Genomic DNA, 22,536 nt, shown 5'->3' with positions numbered 1-22,536 from the left:
TCACCCAATTCCTGCTGCCTCTATCAAGGATGGAAATCCAGGCCATGGCCTCTGCAGGGAGCCTCAGTATTTCTGGAACATTCTCTGTGTTGTGTCAGTAGTTAACTCTCTAGCTCTACCTGGCTTAAGCAATCAAGCACTGTTACAAGGCTCAGGGAACTAACTAACATAATCAAACACAGATCAATCAAACAGTACGGTACAAACACCAGATGTTGTAGGATCCTGTGATTGTATATTCTTCATCTGATGATCAGGCAGGTTCCCTCTCTCTATGAGATCTCTGTCCTCCAATTTGTGGGAACTCCTCTCTTTGACTGTAACACAGGTCTTTGAAGGGTTTAATCTTTTATACTTTTTTTAGGGGATGGGGTTAGTTTGCTATATTGACAAGCCATGCCATCTATGAAGCTACTTGTAAAACACATACCCAATTATTAAGACCACAGTTTTTCATCTTATCTCAGTTCAAGGCCTATCTTCATAACCATAACACTAGTGTCACTCACAGGGTTATATTATCTCCGTTGTTTTCCCTTAATAGCATTTGCTTTGTTCTCACAGCTCGGTAAGTTCAGTAAGTTTAATTTTAAAAGACTGACAAACAAGCATCTTTCCAATTTTCCCAAGGAATGCTGAATGTCAAGCATAAAAGCCACATCAATAAGATTGTTTTTGTCATACAACCCCCTGCAGTCAAATCATATTGGGATGCCCATGTAAAAAGAAACATAAATAGTTGTGGGAGGGGCAAAGCCACTATCTATTGCTAGGTTTGGCATGCCCCTGTGTGTGACACCCATGTTGCAGTGCCCGTGACTTGTGATGATGGAGAACTAATGCCACCAGCAACATTGCTGAAGCCCTTGTCAGTGGATATCTGCATTGAGATAATGTGACCAGCTATGCTGTTTAAGGAGGTGATGTTAAAGCTGATAGTCTGTATGGCAGCAATCCGAATATTCATGAGGGGAGCACAGATTGATACAAAGGGATGAGGTGCTGCATTATAGAGGACCATGGAGCTGCCACTCTCGCCAAGGCTGATTGTTCCTTCCCTTTGCACCCAGGAATGCACAGCGTAGAGGAAAGGTTTATACCAGGTTTACACCCACTTTATGTTTTCCACAGATTAGCAATTATGGGATCTACCCTAAAGGGGGGCAGGGTGGTGGGGAGTGGGGTGGGGGGGTTGGTGGGAGGGAGTCAGAGAAGTTACACTCCGAGAAGATACAACAATGCTAATGAGGTGTAACACAGCATAGCAGCCCCATCACTTTGTTCCCTATCAGGATGCTGGAAGCGCACCCGTGTGGAGGCACCATGGAGGTTTTACCACATCAAAGATGCTGTATAAATACAAGTGGTTGTTGTACTAGACTCCTTCTAGTCCATTATGTGTCGCTAATTTGCCCTGACTTGAGGAACTATATCAGAGGTGGGAACAAGAACAGAACAGATTGCAAGGGTTAAGGATGAGTGCATCGATTTTTATTATTGAACAAAAACCTTTAGGGTTTCTCACACCAAGAAGCAAACATTCAGCTTGAGCCCCGACTATTAGTAGCCTTTCAGACTCGAACATCATCCATGCTTGTTGGAAGTGATCTTCACACTGATTGTGCAGTCACCACAATGACACCCGCTGACCTACAGCTCATCTCGTGGAGCTTTCAGTGGAAAATGCTGGAACTCCTTTGGCACTTCCTCCCCCTTGGCTGATTTTTTGTAGAATCCCAATGATTCGAGAAGGGCAGAGAGTTCGTCGGCCGTCATATCCCTTACCAGGTAACTCTGAGGGGAAGGGGAAGTAGAAATGGCTGAAAACACAATCCTCAGTGGATAACTACCGCTGTGCCTCTACGAACCATTAGTTCAACACAACAGGAAGCCAAATCAGAACAATCATCTTCAACTACTGACAAGAACTTTTGGTAAAATTACATGGTGTGTAATAAAAATCTAATTATCAATTATTATCAACACCCAGAGATTATTATCAATGCTCTGAGAAACTGGGATTGTTCCCCTTAGGGTAGAGTAGGTTAAGGGGAGATTTAATAGAGGTGTTCAAAATCATGAGGGGCTTTGATAGAGTAGATAAGGAGAAACTGTTTCTATTTGCAGGACAGTCAATAACCAGAGGACACAGGGTAATTGGCAAAAGAACCAGAGGCAACATGAGGAAAAAACAAATTGCACAGTGATTTGTTATGATCTGGAGAGAACTGCCTGAAATGAAAGCATGGTAGAAGCAGATTCAGTAGTAACTTTCAAAAGAGGAATTGGATAAATACATGAAGGGTAAAAAAAAATAGCAGGGCTATGGGGAAAGAGTAGGACAGTGAGATTAATTGGAGAACTCTTTTGGAGAGCCGACACAGGCACAATGGGCCAATTGGCCTCCTTCTGTGCTGTAAGATGCTATTATTTGTAGCTGTTAGCTTTGTGGTTTGGGGAGTTAAAGGCCATCATCAGAATGAAGCACTGCTCTACAATCCTTTATCTTTACAAGGGAGGAGAGACATGCTACACTACCAGGGTCGGGCATAGATGCTCCTGTATTAATCAACCTACTGACATCACCGTGAAAAGTGGGCTTCTATTGTGTCGCTGGAAAACCAAAGATCAGATCCCCAGCCTACTTCTGAGATCAACCAAGAATTTGTTATCCTTTATTAAATTGTTCTCCGTCAGGTGCTGACTCTAATTGCTCACTGCAAGACCTGTCCTTACACAAGAGGTCAGCATTTCAGTTACAAACTATTCAGCTCCAGCTCGCTCTCCCTTTCCTTTCTTATGGATAATGAGTGTAAGCATTTATTGACCTACATCCTTTAAGCATTTCTCACTGTCTCTATTCTTCTCTTTCCACATTTGTTTCTCCATCCCTCCTTTGCACGCTCTCTTTTCTCTCCTTTTTTTCTTTTTGTCTTTCCTTTTACAGATCAATTTCTGAATCCCTCACATTCTGTATCTCTTCCCCTCTCTGTCCCCCTGTATCTAATGTAGGATGTATAGAACACCTTCACTTCCTGATCTATATTTTCTTAATCTGTCTGCTGCTATCAGACTAAACAGTTTGGCATAAAAAATAAAGACCCCAAGCTTTCACTCGCTAAGTCTGATATCTGTCTTTTTTTTAAAGATGTCACGTAAAAATCCAAATGTAAGTAGAAACTGACCTTAACAACTTTGTCCCTCAGGTTGTAGAAGAGGAGCTCAGGTTCCGTGTCGTCCTGTGAGTCATACTGCAGGTTATGGCTGAAGGATAGATTTAAGGAAACCCATTCAGAGAGCCACTGGCAGTGAGCGTGGGACAAATTACCCATACTTTGATGTTGTTGCACACTGAAATCCTGCATTCAACTAGCAAACTGAAGAGTCTACGAATTACACAGAGAGTATCCATTGCTTCTTGAGTAACATTGAATATTATGAATGTTAAAGGGTACACAGAATGTATAATAATATACTTAAGCCTGTTAACAATTATTCCTGACCTCGGAATCTTTGACTCTAGAAGATTAGATACCGCGCTGAAAGCCACAGCAAACCCCACAGGTGAAAGGAAGAATAGGGCGGAATATGCCAACTTGCCTCCTCTTTACAGTCATACAAAAGGATACTATAATGCCAATCTGTTCAGAAGGAACTGGTACAGCTCTGGCATCTTCTTAATTGATCATCCAACCAAACTAGGAGCCTATAAAACAACATCAAAATGCGGGATTAACAGTGTGCGGAGCTGGTGAAATGATCTTAATCTGGTTGGTAATGCTAACTGATGCCTCTGGGCAGTGCCTTGATATTGCACAGCTGTGCACTTCACCATGCATTTATCCCCTGCTAACTCTGCTGCTTTCTTCCACTTTCCCCATTCGAACTATATTGGAACCAATATCAGGTAACCGGGCATTCATCCTGACATCATCGCGCATGTGTACAACATTGAGGTCCGTGGGCACGTGCGAGAGTCGGAGCATCACCCATCAACAATTAAAGGGCCAACTAAGGTCATTAAAAAGTCAATTGACCGTGATTTTACGTTGCCCGTGCGATTGTTAGCTTATCACACGGGCAAAATGGGTGGGCGGAATTCACATTTTTATCATTTCCTCATCCAAGGGCAGCATAAAAGGCCCCGAAGCAGCAGCACTTTCTCTGTCATTGTCGGTCCTTTGCTGTGTGAGTACAGAGTTGTCCCAGAGTTTCTTGGCATCTCGTTTGATTGTCAAGCCTGCCTTTCAGCATCTCAGGTTCTCATCTTCCCTGAAAGGTTCCCCTGAGTATTGCAGCACAGAGCTCCTTCATTTTCAAGGCACTGCTCCTCTGTATCCCATCTAATGGGGATAGTGTAATCTGTCAGCGGAGCCTCCTGTGAAGAGGAAGAGAGGGGCAGGAGGGAGAGGAGGCCAGGTGGACGCGGGCAGCATCCCAGGAACAGACCTTTAAGAGGAGAGGCAGGGGCTCAGTTGGTGCAGGACCAGCAGGGAGGCCAAGGCAGGAGACGGCCAAAGATGCCACTACCCAGCGGCTAGAGTGTTCAGGCAGCACTCCAGCTACCTCCAGATGTCTGAGGTCTATCCTATTGTTATGGACTTGTTTTGCCAGATAGGTTTCTCATTAGAAACATCGAACTTTATTTACAGGCTACAGCAGCAGTTACACTCTTCCATCAAACTGCACACTCAGAAGAAGAGCTCCCACTCGAAGGCTCCCTGTGCTTAGCACTGATTCGTTCACACCGTCACATGATACTACACAATACAATCAGCCTTAAAGCTACAGTCACTACATTCCTTAAAGCTACAATTACTACACCTATTAAGTACCCTATATACATCCATAGGACATCCTCTCAGCCCTCTTTTTCTGACTGAACAGTCCTTTCTTATCAAGCTATTCCTTATTGTTTTCTCATCTAACGTGGGGTGGGGGTGTGGTGACAGGGTGGTGCTAGGGGGTGGTGGTGTCAATTTTGTGATGCCCTTTGCATTGCCTCCAGAGTTTGGATGGGCCTATTCTATCATTGCAACCAGACATAGCAACAGTAAATGGAGCAGCAAATGAGGTCTGACCAGTGTGATGGTCAGTTCCAGCATGACCTGAGAAATTTGAACTCAAGAATAACACTTTAAGTTAATTGTGGGAGTAGGACAATGGCATGGGCCTAGGCTGGTAAAAGGTAACGAGAGATGCCAGGCAGTTCTTATTCAAGCAGACGGTAATCAACACCTGAGCCAGAACCTTCTGTTCTGGAGTTTAAGATTGGTGGCGGGCGCAGATTGATTTCCACTGGGGGCCGACCCTGCAAGATCTTGTGTTGTTCAGCTCATTAAAGATGCATCCACAAGGTGCTTGCCAGTTCTTGGGGCAGGAGCGCAGGAAGTCAACATCTCCGTTATTATCTCACAGGGTCAAAGGTCCAGACGCCACATTTAAAGGCACCCGGACAGCCACTCACTCACTACAAGCCAGGAGCTCCAGATTCTCCACATCACAGGCAGGGTGCCCCAGAGCAGACAAGGTGTGTGGCCCCACAGCTCAGAGAAGATTCTCCTCCAGGCTGTCTTGGAAAGGCGGGAAGGGCAGCTGTTTCCCAGGGATGGCAGCAGGAGGCTGACCACAGCAGCCTGTATGGAGAGGTAGCAGCGGAGGTTAGCGACTGTGGGGCCAACAGGAAAACTGCCTAGCAGTGGGGAAAAACGAGAATGACCTGCTATGCTTCACCAGGGTAAGTGGCACCATCTACTCACAGCAAAGTAACACTCATAAGGGCATCAGTGTCATGACGTGGCAGATGATGTGTGCCAGGCGGATCAAATCCACGAGGGAAACTTGATCATGCGTTCACAACTGTTTTGCAATTTGTATTTTATTTCAAGATGCATGCCATGAATTCAAAAGTAGTAAGACTACCACGACTTCAGAGGTTTTTAGAAAATTAAATTAAACATTTATTAACAAAAGAAAAGATGTAAAGCACATGCATAGGTCTACAAATTACTACTATTATAACTCCTAAAACCACTAATTAACTTGGGTCCCAGTTACATCTCGATTGAGGCAACAATAAAAACAAATAGATTTAAACAGGCCCAGGCAAAGCAACACAAAACCCTGGACAGTCGAATGTAAAGTGAGTTTTCTCAGCTTCTGTTCCTGTTGATAGCAACTTGATGCACGGAGACTGGAGGCTTTTCACACTTGTGTTAGATTTTAGAATGCTTTCTCGCCTGACACACAGCCTCGTTCCTTTATACATGTTTGTCCATGTTCAATGCGAATTCCATTGTTCCGATATGTGTTTGGAACTTTACTTTTCTTATAATATAAATCTTTTCATAGTACTACTTTTATCAGTAACCTTTGGGAAAAATAAACACGCTGTTTGGCTTAGCTTCTTCTGGCTAAGTGTAATATCTTACCATCTCTTCGAAATTCAAACTGCCCCAATTTATCAAAAAATGCAAATTTTCCTTACGCCTCACATTCTAAAACTTCAGCCATGTTTTTTTATTTAGCATTTCAAACCTAGCTTGTTGCTGATGACCAGCTGTCTCTAATTCAATTAAATCCCACATGCACACATACACACAAAGAAACTATACAAACCTGATTAATAACCTACTTTTACAATAAATTACAATAATATTATGAGAATTATTATATTTTCATGACAACCTCCTAAACGGGAAAATGAACCATAATAATATTTTTAAAAGATGGCTTCTTTTTCTTAACCCAATTTTCACTACCTCCTATTCTTATCTATATACTCACACTATTACATTACCAGATGCATGCATTAACATAATACATATACAAACCCTTGGTATCAACAGAAATCATTGCAGTCCAGTGTCCAGGTTTTTAAATGCCCAATTTTTTCCCTTTAAACTCTTGACAATGCACCTGCAATTAGATTTTCTCATCCAGCCACACGTATAATCTATAGAGTAAAAGTTGCAGTAATAAACTCCATTTTAACAACCTTGCACTTCCGTCTCAAAATTTGTCCGAATACTTTAAAGGATTGTAGTCTGTATAAACAATTGTTTCCGACGAATAGTTTGCAATGTAATCTCAAAATGCTGCAATGCTAATACCAGAACCACAGAATCATTGAATATCCTTTCTGTTGTACATTCAACTTCTGTGAAAAATACCCTGTTGGTTTCTCAATCCCAGTTTCACCTTCTTGTAACAGTACAGCCCCAATGTCTATATCGCTTGTGTCAATGGCCAACTTAAATTGCTTGGCATAATTGGGTACTGTCAAAACTGTTGTCATAGAAAATACAGTTTTCAAACTGTCAAATGTCTTATGACACTCTTGTGTCCATTGAAACTTTTTGTTCTTTTATAATAGTTCAGTCAACGGAGAAACAACACTGCTAAAATTTGGTACAAATTTCAGGTAAAACCCACTCATGCACATAAACCTCAAAACTTCTCATTTTGTTGTAGGCACAGGGAAACCCATGATAGCCTTGACTTTCACGTCTCTTGGAGCCACCTTACTATGTCCAATGATAAGGCCTAGATATGTAACTTGCGCTTTTGCAAGTTCGCATTTAGCCAAGTTCGTCAACAAATTAGCTCCTTGCAGTCAACTAAATAATTCTTCCAGGTGTTGTAAATGCTCCTCCCACGTTTGACTGAAAACTATCAATATAAACAGCACAATTGCTCAGTTCTGCAATCACTTTGTTTGTCAGTCTTTGAAATGTTGCAGGTGCATTTTTTGTACCAAACAGCATGACTTTAAACTGATATAGTCCATCTTGCGTCACAAAAGCTGATATCTCCTTTGCTCTCTCCGATAACAGTATTTGCCAATACCCTCTCATCAAGTCAATCTTTGTGATAAATTTTGATTGTCCCATTTTCTCAATGCAATCTTCCAACCGTGGTATAGGAAATGAATCCATTTTGTCACTGCATTCACCTTTCAATAGTCCAAACACAGGCTTTGTGTTCCTCCTGGTTTCAGTACCAGCACAATAGGTGAACTCCAGTCACTGCAACTAAACTCAATGTCATTTTGAAGCAGGAATTCAATTTCTTTCAGAATGCCTTTAACAAGTCACTTACACTTGTGACCCAGCAAAATCATAAGACCATAAGAACTTAAGAACTAGGAACAGGAGTAGGCAATTCAGCCCCTTGGGCCTGCCCCGCCATTCACTACGATCATGGCTGATCTCATTTTGGCCTCAACTCCAATTTCCCGCCCTCTCCCCATAACCTTTCAACCCATTACTAATTAAAAATCTGTCTATCTCCTCCTTAAATTTATTCAGCATCCCGGCATCTACTGCACTCTGAGGTAGTGAATTCCACAGATTCACGACCCTTTGAGAAAAGTAATTCCTCCTCATCTTTGATTTAAATCTACCACCCCTTAGCCTAAAACTATGGCCTCTCATTCTAGAATGCCCCACTAGGGGAAACATCCGCTCCACGTCTACTTTGTCTATCCTCTTTAGCATCTTTTATACCTCAATTAGATCTCCTCTCATCCTTCTAAAGTCTAGCAAGTATAGGCCCAAACTGATCAATCTCTCCTCATAAGACAAGTCCCGCATCTCTGGAATCAATCTAGTGAATCTCCTCTGAACCGCCTCCAGTGCAACTACATCCTTCCTCAAGTAAGGGGACCAAAACTGTGCACAGTACTCCAGGTGCGGTCTCACCAATGCCTTGTACAGTTGCAACAACACTTCCATATTTTTATACTCTATTCCTTTAGCAATAAATGCCAAAATTCCATTTGCCTTCCTTATTACCTGCTGTACCTGCATACTAGCTTTCAGCGATTTATGCACGAGGACACCCAGATCCCTCTACACTGAAGCATTCTGAAGTTTCATTACCTCAAATAAATTGAACTCCTGCAATGGGTAATTTTTCCACTACTCCAAGGCAGAATTTTTCCCTCATCGAGTAGGTGCGGCAGGCGGGCGCGGGAACGGCCGCTAAAACCAATTACCACTGGCAATTGGGCCCCTGAACGTGATTTCATGCTGGCGGGCCAATGAAGGAAGCTGCACGCTGGCCGGGGAGGGCTGAGCGGTGCTGGGGGCCTGTTGTCCGCCGGGTCCTTTGGCGACCCGCCGGCCTGTTTGAAAGTGGCCCAGGCAGCCCCAGAAAGGCTGCCAGGGAAGGACGCATGTCTGCTGTGGCATCGATAGAGTCGAGTGCATCTGCAAACTCCAGGCAGGAGGGAGGGTTTCTGATGAGTGCCTCGCAGCCCTCCTGGAAGAGGTAGGCTGCCAGGAGGGACACCCTTGTCCCCAGAGATGGGAGAAGGAGGCCAGCACACCTCAAAAAGAGGGCATGGGAGGAGGTGGCAGCCCTGGTTAGCAGCCATGACATGGTGTGGCACACATGGTGCAATGCCAGAAGCGCTTCAATGACTTGTGCACTCAGTATCGTGTTGGCAACGGTCAGTGTGCAGATCTACAAGGTGTGGCCGTCCACCCAAGGACCTCAGCGGTGCAAGAATCTGAGTGCCAACTGCCAATCACGCCGGAGCTGGCCAAGGGGGTGAGCCCTGGCTGCTTGGACTGAGTGCCTTGCAGCTCGAGGACTATGACTCAGATGTGCTCTGTCAGGGGTTCGTCATCTGGGGTTGGCCAGGCTGCAATGGCGCTGCAGGTAGAGAGTGGACTAATCAATGTTCCACTGTCCTTTCAGGAGAATACGAGCCATAACCTAGCCCAGAGGGCACGTCCAGATGGAAGCCCTTGGGCTCACAAGGTTCGAGCAGGATGCCCTAGAGCTGGAGAGCCGGCGCGCCAGGTGTGGAGGCGGGGGCACCAGACAAAGGTAAGAGCGCAGTACACAGAAGTGAGACTTTCAGATTGTGCAACCATTCTAGTGCAGTCTCCTCATTGGTGTGAGCCTCGAACCTGGAATCCCCATTGATTATTGAAAGACGATGGCACCATGATGCAGATCTCCATTGTCTCACCAGGGTCCCTGGCATGCACAGTGACAGTCTGATGACTTTAATTAATGACATATCCTTCTCCTCCCTTTTAGATTCACCAGCAGGCATTCGCTCTCCGGACCCTGAAGGGCCACCCCTGACACTGGAGGGCCACCAGGCGTCATTTTCACCTGTGTCACACCCACTCTCAGAAGCAGGCGCCAGCGCAGATAGCAGCAGCTCGGTGGACATTGGAGTGGCTGTTAGTATCTCGGTGCACATTGGTGAGGGCACTTCACAGGCACTTAAGGTGCAGACAGAGGCAGAGAGTGCCCAGGGCGCCAGCAGTCAGAGGACTGCTGGGGACCAGGATGATGCTGAAGGCTGACGATGAGCTTTTGGAATCGTCCATTAGGGGGCAGATGCTGGATGTCCAGTGAGATGCACGAGAGGATCTGGCAGAGATCCATGAGGGTCTGTGTGCCATGGTCTCCATGATGGAGGAGCCCATACAAAGCGTGAGCACTGTGCTGATCGTCATGGGCGAGCGCACTGCATCCTCCATTGAGAGAGTGGCAACTCTCATGGAGAGGCAGCTCCAGGGATAGAATGAGGGGTTCCTGGGGTTGTGCTCAGACCTGCAAGCCCTCACACAGGCACTGACCTCAGGTGGTCAGTGTCCATGTGGGAGATGGATGAGGCACCTAGTAACCCAGCTATGTGCCCGTCAACAAATGGTGAGCAGGGAGGTCCAGAGCAACCTCACATTGGCGCACAAGCTGCCTGGCATCTCTGTGGGCTCCTCTCAGGGTGTTCTGGATGATGGCAGCAGCTCCTCCGCCCCTCCGTCAATGACCGTCACATTTGATGAGGCTGCGATGACAGGGGAGATGCCAGGCATGGCACACCGCTCCCTCCCAGGCAGGGCCAGCAGAGACCATACTGGTCAAAGGATGACCTCCAAGATCATCAAGGACAATAAGACAGCAGAATCAGCAGCTGTCTCCAATGCTGCTGCCAGCGAGGGAGGAGCACCTAGACGTAGCACTTGCAAATATAAGTTAAAGGCACCATGAGCACAAGAGGCACAGGTCATGGGTGATCTTACGTTCATTTATGTTTACTTTATCTATACTGGTCTGGAAATGAAGACCAGAGAAGACTATGCGAATAGTTTGGAATTGTCCACTTGAAATAAATTTTGTTTTTGTCATCATGGCCTGAGTATGCTTCCTGTGTTCAAATGAAAGGGTCCTTTCGGACATCCAGGATGGAGGAGGCAGGCCTGGCATGCGGTTGAAGCTGATCTTTGGTAGCCTAACTGAAGAACCATTGGATCAAGGTGTCCCTGCCTCCCTGCAGGTTACCAAGGTCTGGCTCCATACCGTCAGCGTTCTCCTCAATATGCTCCTCTTCTGACTCACGACTGGACTCATCGTCTGTGGCCTATGCAGCTGCGTTAAGATCCCTTTCCTCCGGTGGGTATCTCCTTGCCAGTGCCAGATTGTGGAGAGCGCAGCATGCAACCATGATCAGTGACACTCGCTCTGTGGAGTGTTGCAATGCTCACCCCCAAAACGGTCCAGGCACCTGAACGCATCTTGAAAAGACCTATGGTTCTCACTACCACTGCCCTTGTGGAGGTATGACTTCTCTGCCTCTGTTCTTGGGTGGCGGAGAGGCGTCATAAGCCACCTTTTCAAGGGGTAGCCCTTGTCACCCAGCAGCTATCCATCCAGTCGGGCTGGAGCACTGAAGAGCCTTGGCACCTTTGGACTGTCTCAGGATGTATGTGTTATGGGAGCTGCCTGGGAACCTTGCACAGACTTGTAGAATCTGCATCCTGTGGTCACATGCTATCTGCACGTTCATGGAGTGGAAGCCCTTCCTGTTGACGAAGGCACCGGGCTCACCCGCTGGCACTTTGATGGCCACGTGTGTACAGTCTATAGCACCCTGGACATGGGGGAAGCCAGCAATGGCTGTGAAGCCTCTGGCTCACTGTGTCTGGCTGGCCTTGACCGTATGGTGAAGAATAAAGGTCAGTACCCGCCTGAACAGAGCTTCTGTCACCAGCTTGACACATCTGTGGACAGCTGATAGGGAGACTCCACTGAGCCCTGGAAAGAGCCGGAGGCATAGAAGTTGAGGGCCACTGTGACCTTCAGAGCCACTGGCATGGGGTGTCCGCCCACACAGTTGTAGCTGATCTCAGGCCCAAACATCTGACAGATGAAGGTCAGGGTCTCCCTTGAGAGGCGGTGGCTCCTTTGGCATTGCACTTCGGACATATTGAGGTAGCTGCATCGCTGCCTATAAGCCTTGGCATCAGGATAGTGGCATCTTCTGCGGCCTGTTCCACCTTGGATTACCTGCTGGCCCTGCACCCCTTGTGCCTGTGTCTTTCCTCCCACAGGTCGCTTCCCTGGGAAGCTGCATAGGGACACCTGGCCTCCTTTCCCTTCTGCCCCTCTCTTCCTCATCAGAGGAGGTGCCACCATCAAAGACCAAAATCCCCATTACCATGGTTACAGAAGGCTGTCTGATACCTGGAAGGGTCCACACGATCTGAATTCTCTCGGGGCCTGGCAGACGGCAATGAGTCCTGAAATAAGGAACTGTTAAGAATGAAGTCCCAAACAGAGATGAAGCTGCCAAGTACCAATAAGCAACCAGCTGCAAACTATCTCCAAAACTCCTCGCTGCTCACACTGGCAATGCTGCTGACCCTTTTTATCCCAGCCCTTGGATGAGGTTTGTGAAAATGTCGGCTGGCCGCCTGCCCATTTTGCATATGCGATGAGCAGAAAATCACACAGGCGAAATAAAATCACAGTCAATTGGGCTGCTAAGGGCCTTAAGCAGCTTATTAATCAATGGCGGGCATGCTCCAGCACTCGCACAAGCCCGCTGGGCAAACTATTGCGTGAGTGCGTGATGATGTCGGGACGCTCACCCGATGTCATCACGCACTATTTTATTTCTGTTCGTGTCGGGTGCACACACGCCCAATGAGGGAAAAATTCTGCCCCAACAATCATCTCGCCTGTTTCCCACTTACTCTTTAAATTTACCTTCCACAATGGAATAGGTTGAGCATCTCCATGAACCCCACTTATTATCACCTGTTCCTGCAATACTCCCCCTGAATAGCAAATATCACTATCCCACAACATTAAGGAATGACTTGCCCCTGTGTCCCTTAAAATTTTAATATCTTTACCTACTCCACCCTGTACTCATGGAAAGACTCCCTCTTCACATACAACATTTTTAAACGTTTCTGCAACCTGCTCCTCAGAATTTAAATGGGTAAATTGCAAACACATTTCCACTTCTTTACCTATCACTGATTCTTCCTGTTTTACCTGTACACAAATCATTGGTTTTTCCTGTGCCTGAACCTCAGAAACCACAGTATTTTTACTTCCAGAGCTTTTCTGCACCCCAATAATCCCAACAGATTTTCCCTGTAATTTCCAACACACTGCTCAACTTTATTACCATGTAAATACCTCAATTTTCAAGTGTTACTTCTACCCTTAGCACCTTCCTTATTATTCTGAGAAAAAACCATCCTGGGAATTTCCAGCTACTCCTTCTCAGTCCAGGGCCTCTTCCCTGTGCTCTGTGCAGCCTTCAGGCTACAGTGATGATCCAGCCTCTCACTCCCTGGAAACATTACTGATGCCGGCACCTCGGTGGTACTGGTCATTGCTGCCAGAATGTAGTGGGCAGGCGCCACAGAGTTCTCTCATTCTGTCTGTATGCTTTCAACACCTTTAAGGTCCCCATCACACCAGCATCTGTGACCAGTGATATTGTGCACCAACTGCTGGAAGGCTTAGGTGCTGAAGGTGGACAAAGCATCAGATGCATCTAAAGTTTCATGGCTGTGTCGCTAAGATGGCCCTGATCATAGAGTGCGAGCAAGCTTCCCTCAGCCAGACAGGAGTTAGACATCCTCAGAGGCTATGTGAAGATCTATGGAGTGTCCTCACTGCATGTTGTCATCATCCTCCTGCGAGTGACTATTAGGGCCTCCATTGCATCTCAATGACAGGAACATTCTCACAATGGGTATTGGTGCTGCCATAAGCCAGACTGGAGTCAGACCTTCATAATTGCAATGTGAGGATCTATGGGGACAGACATGTGGGCAAGAGAGCAGGGTGGAGTGTTAAAATGGCAAGCGACAGGGAGGTTTGGGTCTTTCTTGCAGACAGACCGCAGGTGTTCTGCAAACCGGTCGCCCAGTTTGCGTATGGTCTCTCCAATATAGAGGAGACCGCATTGGGAGCAACGAATGCAGTAGACTAAGTTCATTTTCAATTTAGCCAGCATGGTCTGGTTTCACTGCATTGTGCACTCCCCCATCTTTTACCCTCCCCGATCACCCATTTCCCCTCCACCATCACACCCACCATCATCCCCCCACCCCCTTCCTGACTCCTTCCTCCACTCTTACTACTTCCTCAACCCTTACTCCCTCCCCTCCCCGCACCCCTTCCTCCCCCTGGACTCCCTCCCCTCCCCACACCCCTTCCTCCCCCTGGACTCCCTCCCCTCCCCGCACCCCTTCCTCCCCCTGGACTCCCTCCCCTCCCCACACCCCTTCCTCCCCCTGGACTCCCTCCCCTCTCCGTACTCCTTACCTTGCATCTTCCACCCCCCTTATACCTACTTCCCAAGTGCAGTCTTCCACCCTGTTACCCTCTCCTCCCCCCGTTCTCCACCCCCTGCCCCCCCCCATCCTCCCACTCCCCCAGAATCTCCCCGCACTTAGTAACCCCCCCAACTCCCACATCCAGCCTTTTCTTCCAGCCCTACTTCTTCCTCCAGCACTACTCCTACCCCCCTTCCTGACTCCTTCCTCCACTCTTACTACTTCTTCAACCCTTACTCCCTCCCCTCTCCGCATCCCTTCCTCCCCTTGGACAACCTCCCCTTTCCGTGCCCCGACACCTTCATTCCCCCCTCCCAACCTCACCTCATCCTGACACCTTCATTCCCCCACTCCCAACCTCACCTCATCCTGACACCTTCATTCTCCCACTCCCAACCTCACCCCATCCTGACACCTTCATTCCCCCACTCCTAACCTCACCTCATCCTGACACCTTCATTCCCCCCTCCCAACCTCACCTCATCCTGACACCTTCATTCCCCCACTCCCAACCTCACCCCATCCTGACACCTTCATTCCCCCACTCCCAACCTCACCCCATCCTGACACCTTCATTCCCCCACTCCCAACCTCACCTCATCCTGACACCTTCATTCCCCCACTCCCAACCTCACCCCATCCTGACACCTTCATTCCCCCACTCCCAACCTCACCCCATCCTGACACCTTCATTCCCCCACTCCCAACTTCACCCCATCCTGACACCTTCATTCCCCCACTCCCAACTTCACCCCATCCTGACACCTTCATTCCCCCACTCCCAACCTCACCCCATCCTGACACCTTCATTCCCCCACTCCCAACCTCACCCCATCCTGACACCTTCATTCCCCCACTCCCAACCTCACCCCATCCTGACACCTTCATTCCCCCACTCCCAACTTCACCCCATCCTGACACCTTCATTCCCCCACTCCCAACCTCACCCCATCCTGACACCTTCATTCTCCCATTCCCAACCTCACCTCATCCTGACACCTTCATTCCCCCACTCCCAAGCTCACCCCATCCTGACACCTTCATTCCCCCACTCCCAACCTCCCCCCATTCCTGACACCTTTATTGCCCCATGAACCTTATCCCCCCAACACCTCTTCCTCTCCCAACCAAATCCAGCCCTTCCTCTCCCATCCCCTCGACCATCACCCGCTGTGAGCATCAACAGTGACTATCTAACTTCCGAGTGCTGCTTTATAGCAGAGCCATATCCATGAGAATCCACCCAGCGTGCCATTGACGTCCCTCCAGTGTGCCGTTGGTGCCTGGCTCCAGCATCTTCTGCTCCTTGGATGTCCGCGATGTGAGCAAAGCCCTGGTGGGTAAATCCCAACTTCTGCACGTCACACTGGTCAAGACGTGTTCTACACTGGCGTGATTTCCCACTGACATGGACGAACGATCCGGGGGGGCAGTGGGGGAGGTGATTCCAGCAGGCAGGCCTAATAATGATATGCTGATGTATTACAATGAGGTTCCCAATGTCCGATGGTGGGAAAATGCGGCCCACCATTGGCAGGCTGAGCGGACTATTGCGAACTGCTTTCACGCCATCATAAAACCGATCATGTCATATTGTCCGCTCGTGCCACCGAACACGCCCGACGCTGGTGGGCACAGAAAATCCCCACCACAGTGTGTTACGATCCCAGCTGATATCAAAGCTGGACAAGTCAGATCCCAGAGTGAAACCTGGCTTGCTAGATCCTAATGTTTTTTTTAGAAACTGTGGAGGTCAGTTACTGAAAAAATTCACAGGAATCTGCTGATGAACTTTTAATATAAAGAATAAAACAATTATTAAAATAAGAAAAAAAGAAATATTGCATCAGACAAAAACGTTGGAAAGATCTCAGCACAATTACTAGAAGACGACTCAAATTTCCACTATTCCGTTACCCCAGAAATGCCTTTAAAGACACATAAACCAGTGAAGAGTTATCATTCGCTTGACACAAAGGCTTCTCGCTTGGGACTGGCGCAGTTGCAAACAGTTTTCTTCGATGAATTCCTGAGCATTCACTTGATGCTTCTTACCCAACTCGTATATCTCCCCAAGACACCCAAACACTCTAAACTCAACTGTTTCTTCAATGGCAGAGCAAACAAATGGATTCCTAAACCCAGTCTTCCAGTAGCACCTTTGCTAAACTGATCACTTTTCTGAGTCCTATAACTGATTATTCAGTTAATTATTGTCCCACTAGCCTTGTAGCTTTTCTTCCCAGTGAGATTAAAGTCCCTTTCTCTCTCACACACACACACACGCACACACTGAACATTCCCTCTCTCAATTCCGATCTCTTCTGTGTCTGTGGCCTTGGATCACTATCGCTAGGCGACAGTAAAGCTTTTCTACTTTATGGGTTTTTTTCCCCCTCAGAATCACTGAACTTTTGACTCCCCTTAATCCATCTCTTCAGCTTCAGGGGTTGTAAGACCTCATTACAAATGTATATATACAAACAAACACAAAAGATCTAATACCTTTTAGTTACAAGTCTCTCCAGACTCCCAGGCTCCAAGGTTCATAAACAAATTCTAAATGAAACTGAAATCATTTTTACCTTTCTCAACACACAAATATATATATATAAATTCAACTTAAGATTATATATTGTTCATAACAAGTGGCTGCCAGATATGCACTCACACCTGCACCCGTTGCTCTAGCCTTTGGTGGAGTTCAGCAGTGGCTAGGTAGGTGTGGGGCGAGGCATCTCAACCTCTCGCTAGGTGCCCCTTCTCCTCAAGGAATCAGGGAGGTGCCATCGGGCACTCACAGAGAGGAGGAATGCCAGCCAGGCACCCTGGGGACTTCATCCCAGGACGCTCCAAGGGAGTCCTGTTGCTCCACCTCCTTTCTGCCGGTGACCCCCATCACCTCCAGCAGGTCAGGCTGAGGAGGGCACACCTGCACCTGAACTAGAGACCCTGAGCAGGCCAGGACCCTCTAGGCATCGGGGCACCAAAGTCATAACAGTCAACATGCCATGGCAGTCAGCAGGCTGCCTCCACCTCAGCTGTGGATGTCGGGCCTAGACCTAGATGTAGCAATAGGAAAAAAAAGATCAAGAAGTTGGCACAGGTGGCACAGGTGTACAACCGCTGTATATACTTTTGGCACTTGTAAATATATGTTTAACTGCACTGTGTTCAGGTTTGCTGTTTTCATTATGTTGCTCAGAACTGCCATGGTGGTGCTGAATTAAAGGCATTGCACTTTGTTCCCAATTAGATTCCAATGTTGAGGTTTTAACAATACACCATTTATTGTCTCACATTATTAGTCGTGTCATCATTGAGTATTCCAGCATGAGTATGTTTCAGCCTTGGCCATCATTCGCGAATGTGTGGCCTAGGCACGCATCAGGCAGCCCAGCAGGCAATGTACACTCAGTTTTGAGCCCTCTTCAAATGCTGTTGGTGCAGCGTTTGCAGTCAGGTCATTGTGTGTCCTGCTGGTGTCCTGCTGTGAGATGTGAGGAGGATGCAAAGAGACCTCAAGGTGAGTTGGACCGGCTTAGTGAATGGCCAGGAACATGGAGGGCGGAGTATGAGGGTCAAAAGCGTAAGGCTCTCCCCGAGGCCTGAGGAATAACAAACAAGAGGCTTTTTCTTTTGCTGCAATAATGAGAAGTGTGGACGGCCAAAGGGTCCTGGCTGTCCTTGTTCAAAAGTAACTGTGAGCTCACATACAGGAGCAACCAGCAAGTAAGGAGGCAACTGTCAAGTTGTCCTTGATTGCAAGAAAGAGATAAAGTGTGGGATTAAAGGGGCCTTGTAGCAGCTGACTACAGTCTTGGTGAGACCGCACCTGGAATATTATCTGTCCTGTTTGTCTCCTTATAGGGAAGGATTGGCCTTGCAGAAAGGGACTGCAACTAAGGTTCACCAGACTGATTCCAAAGACTGAGGGATTATCCCATGAGGTGAGATTACTGAAACTCCAGACCTTGCTGGGATCCCGATGTAGTGAGACCCATGATTAAAGGAGCAAACCTGCTGCCATGTGGGAGGAGAATACAACCGAGACTGGTTCTCATCCAGTTGCTTCATGATTATCAGGGTGTCCCTTTAGTTGGCCAATTGTGCTCACCATGAATGCCACCCACCCAAAAAGACCCTCCTCCCAGTTTGAGGATTCACACGGACACTGCAACTGTGTTGTGAAGAAGAACCTTGAAAAAATGGTGCACATAACTTTCCAGACACACTCCACCACCTTCTACCCTCCCCCTGTCACCCACCAACTTTCTCTCATTACCCTTGACCCACCCAATATAACCATTCTTCTCCCCTCTGTCACCCTTGAACCTCCCCCTGTTACCCTTGCACCTATAACCATCACCTTCTGCATGTCTTCTTTCCCTTCTGAGCCTACACCCACCACTTTCCCTTTGCTCACCCTGACCCTGACCTCTCCCATTATCTCCCATGGCCCCCCCCTCTAGGGCCATCTCTCTACCACCACCCCTTCCCGAAAACACCCTCCCCGACCCCAACCACAGGGTTCCCAGATCCAACAAGCAAGGTCCTTCCCTCCAACCCACGTTCCTGCACCCTGGCATTCCCTTGCTGCCTCCCTCACTGCCTGGGGCCGTCTGTCATCTTTCCCTGGGCAGCCTCCCACCCTCCTCCGCTGGTCCTGCCTCCTGTGTCCAGCCTCTATGCAGCTTGGCCTGTCAATCTCAATCGAGAGGCTGATGTTTGTGACTTAGGTACAGTGGTAAATGTGAAGATTCTAATTTCTGACTGGCGAGGAACTTAATTTGGGGAGGATCTTAATTCCCATGAGGTGGCCTTTTGATGAGTGTTCATGACAAGCTAATGAGTGTAAAAGGCTTCCCGACATTGTTTATTGGGAAGCGTGACCCGCCTTTAACCCACCTTTCAAATCCCGAGAGTTTAGTTGCCAGAGTTCACCCTGCCATCAGGAAATCGGTTTTTTGGCCTCAGGCTAAAGTAAGTTCCACCTCCCTCCAAGCTTCCCAATACTGGCAGCACTGGGAGATGCCGGACCTGGAGTGGAGCTCCAGATAGACGAGGAGTAGCGGTAAAAACTCGATAACAACAGTGGTGGTATTTCCTAAAAAATAGCCTATGGTCTGTAGAATGTATAAGGATGGATGATTTAATGGTCTTCCTCACGTATAATCATCCTGTAATCTTACAAACTCCACTGCTTTGGCAATATAGCCTTGTATCCACTTCTTTCCCTTCATTGACACACCGCACTGTTCAGATCACCTCTTTCAACTTCCCACAGCCAGCACCGGGCATCTGATCAAAAAGCTTTGTTCACCATGAATCACCATCCATGTGAATATCACTTCATCAAAAAGGGGGAGATTGCGTGTGAAATTATAAGCAGGAAAAACTTACTCTTTCTCTCACCTCCAGCCTCTTCGTCATCTCCACTCTAACCTTTCATCTCTTGACTTTATCAATATTAATGTCATCGAAACTTTTTCCCATTCTTTCCAACCAAGAATTTCACTCTTCTTCTCCTCCCTACATTCTCGCTCAGTGAAAACTAAGTCGCCGTTTCAAATTCTAAGTCAGTCTCGGGACTGAGGGATCCTACCGCCCCCCCTCAGCCTCCCCATCCTTCTGCATTATACTTAAAGGGAAAGGCTGCTATTACCTGGCAACCACTCCTTCACTTGGCCTCCCTTTTCCAGCTTCGGTAATGTTTTTACAGTGTGAACTTCACCTTCCCCTCAGCTTCTTAACAATAGAGAAGGTACTTACAGCCAGTACTGCTCGAGCTATTTTCATTTCTTCCTGATTCACCTCTTCTGCTGCGTTCTGTCCACTGGTGTGGTGGGTGGTCAGTGCCAGAGCACACAACAGCAGTGCCAACACCATCTCTCCTAACCGGGGCAAGGGGCAGACTCAGAACCACGTGGCACATTCATAACTTATAACAGGTTAGGGGCTAAACCATTGTCCAGAGGGAGGAGACCCAACAAGCACTGAATACGAATTTCCATTACTCAATCTGAGGTAAACAATATGCAGGAATAACTTTACTGATGTACTGAGCAAACTAATGAGTGGAGCCAGCTAAAGACAGACCAGTTTGACCTGTGTTCAGTGCAGTTTATTTGTAGGGACATGGTTTGTTCCTTTCCCGCCTGCAACAGGTGTCGCTTCAGTTCCTTTCCCAGGTAGATAAATGTTTCATCAATGCAACAACCACACGTCAGCAGTATTACTGATGGCCTGCCAAGATTCCAGCAGAAAGCAGCTCACCAGTTTTGAAGTGGGGAGTCAGGCAGTGGAGCTGGTTGTTTGCGGCCTGCAACAGTAACTTCAAGGAAAGTTATATTTTTTTCACCAGGAAGAGAAAGAAGCAACGTTTCAGAGCAACAGACTACAAAAGCAAAACCTACAGCTGCAATTATATAAACTTTCAAATCCAGTAATGTGGAAAAGCCACCAGTGACTTGCAAAAAAAACTACCTCCAAAATCTCCGCCCAGTTTCACGCGACAATTTTACTTATCAATAAAAACAAAAAAACTACTGCGGATGCTGGAAATCCAAAACAAAAACAGAATTACCTGGAAAAACTCAGCAGGTCTGGCAGCATCGGCGGAGAAGAAAAAAGTTGACGTTTCGAGTCCTCATGACCCTTCAGCAGAACTGAGTAAAGTTAGGAGAGGGGTGAAATATAAGCTGGTTTAAGGTGGGGGTGGGGTGGGGGCGGGGGGGAGAGAACTTTTGGGGGGGTGGTGTTGTAGGGACAAGCAAGCAGTGATAGGAGCAGATAATCAGAAGATGTCACAGACAAAAGGAACAAAGACGTGTTAAAGGTAGTGATATTATCTAAGAAAATGTGCTAATTAAGAATGGATGGCAGGACACTCAAGGTACAGCTCTAGTGGGGGTGGGGTGGAAAGTCTGACAGGGTATTACAGTTATAGATTTAAAAATAATGGAAATAGGTGGGAAAAGAAAAATCTACATAAATTATTGGAAAAAACAAAAGGGAAGGGGAAGAAACGGAAAGGGGGTGGGGATGCGGGAGGGAGTTTAAGATCTAAAGTTGTTGAATTCAATATTCAGCCCGAAAGGATGTAAAGTGCCTAGTCGGAAGATGAGGTGCTGTTCCTTCAGTTTACGTTGGGCTTCACTGGAACAATGCAGTAAGCCAAGGACAGACATGTGGGCAAGAGAGCAGGGTGGAGTGTTAAAATGGCAAGCGACAGGGAGGTTTGGGTCTTTCTTGCGGACAGACTGCAGGTGTTCTGCAAAGCGGTCGCCCAGTTTGCATTTGGTCTCTCCAATGTAGAGGAGACCGCATTGGGAGCAACGAATGCAGTAGACTAAGTTAGGGGAAATGCAAGTGAAATGCTGCTTCACTTGAAAGGGGTGTTTGGGCCCTTGGACGGTGAGGAGAGAGGAAGTGAAGGGGCAGGTGTTGCATCTTCTGCGTGGGCATGGGGAGGTGCCATAGGTGGAGGTTAAGGAGTAGGGCGTGACGGAGGAGTGGACTAGGGTGTCCCGGAGGGAACGATCCCTACGGAATGATGCCAGGGGGGGTGAAGGGAAGATGTGTTTGGTGGTGGCATCATGCTGGAGTTGGCGGAAATGGTGGAGGATGATCCTTTGAATGCGAAGGCTGGTGGGGTGATAAGTGAGGACAAGGGGGACCCTATCATGTTTCTGGGAGGGAGGAGAAAGCGTGAGGGCGGATGCGCGGGAGATGGGCCGGACACGGTTGAGGGCCCTGTCAACGACCGTGGGTGGAAAACCTCGGTTAAGGAAGAAGGAGGACATGTCAGAGGAACTGTTTTTGAAGGTAGCATCATCAGAACAGATGTGACGGAGGCGAAGGAAATGAGAGAATGGGATGGAGTCCTTACAGGAAGCGGGGTGTGAGGAGCTGTAGTCGAGGTAGCTGT

The 22,536-nt window shown here is 47.5% G+C and overlaps 1 protein-coding gene across 1 annotated transcript; it reads right to left on the bottom strand.

Annotated features, from left to right (window-relative positions):
* Positions 1 to 1,469: 1,469 nt before the first annotated feature.
* On the bottom strand, positions 1,470 to 20,530 carry selenoe (selenoprotein e). Its single transcript, XM_078552884.1, has 4 exons — positions 20,379 to 20,530; positions 3,630 to 3,706; positions 3,186 to 3,264; positions 1,470 to 1,794 (listed from the first exon to the last, which is right to left on the bottom strand). Exons 1-4 carry the CDS (start codon positions 20,493 to 20,495, stop codon positions 1,651 to 1,653), a joined length of 417 nt encoding a protein of 138 aa, XP_078409010.1. The 5' UTR covers positions 20,496 to 20,530; the 3' UTR covers positions 1,470 to 1,650.
* Positions 20,531 to 22,536: the final 2,006 nt, after the last annotated feature.

Source organism: Cetorhinus maximus, chromosome 12 (genome assembly GCF_964194155.1).
Source record: "Cetorhinus maximus chromosome 12, sCetMax3.hap1.1, whole genome shotgun sequence".
Lineage (NCBI taxonomy): Eukaryota > Metazoa > Chordata > Chondrichthyes > Lamniformes > Cetorhinidae > Cetorhinus > Cetorhinus maximus.
Note: the sequence above shows the minus strand (reverse complement) of the source record. Positions and strands in the feature narration are given on the sequence as shown.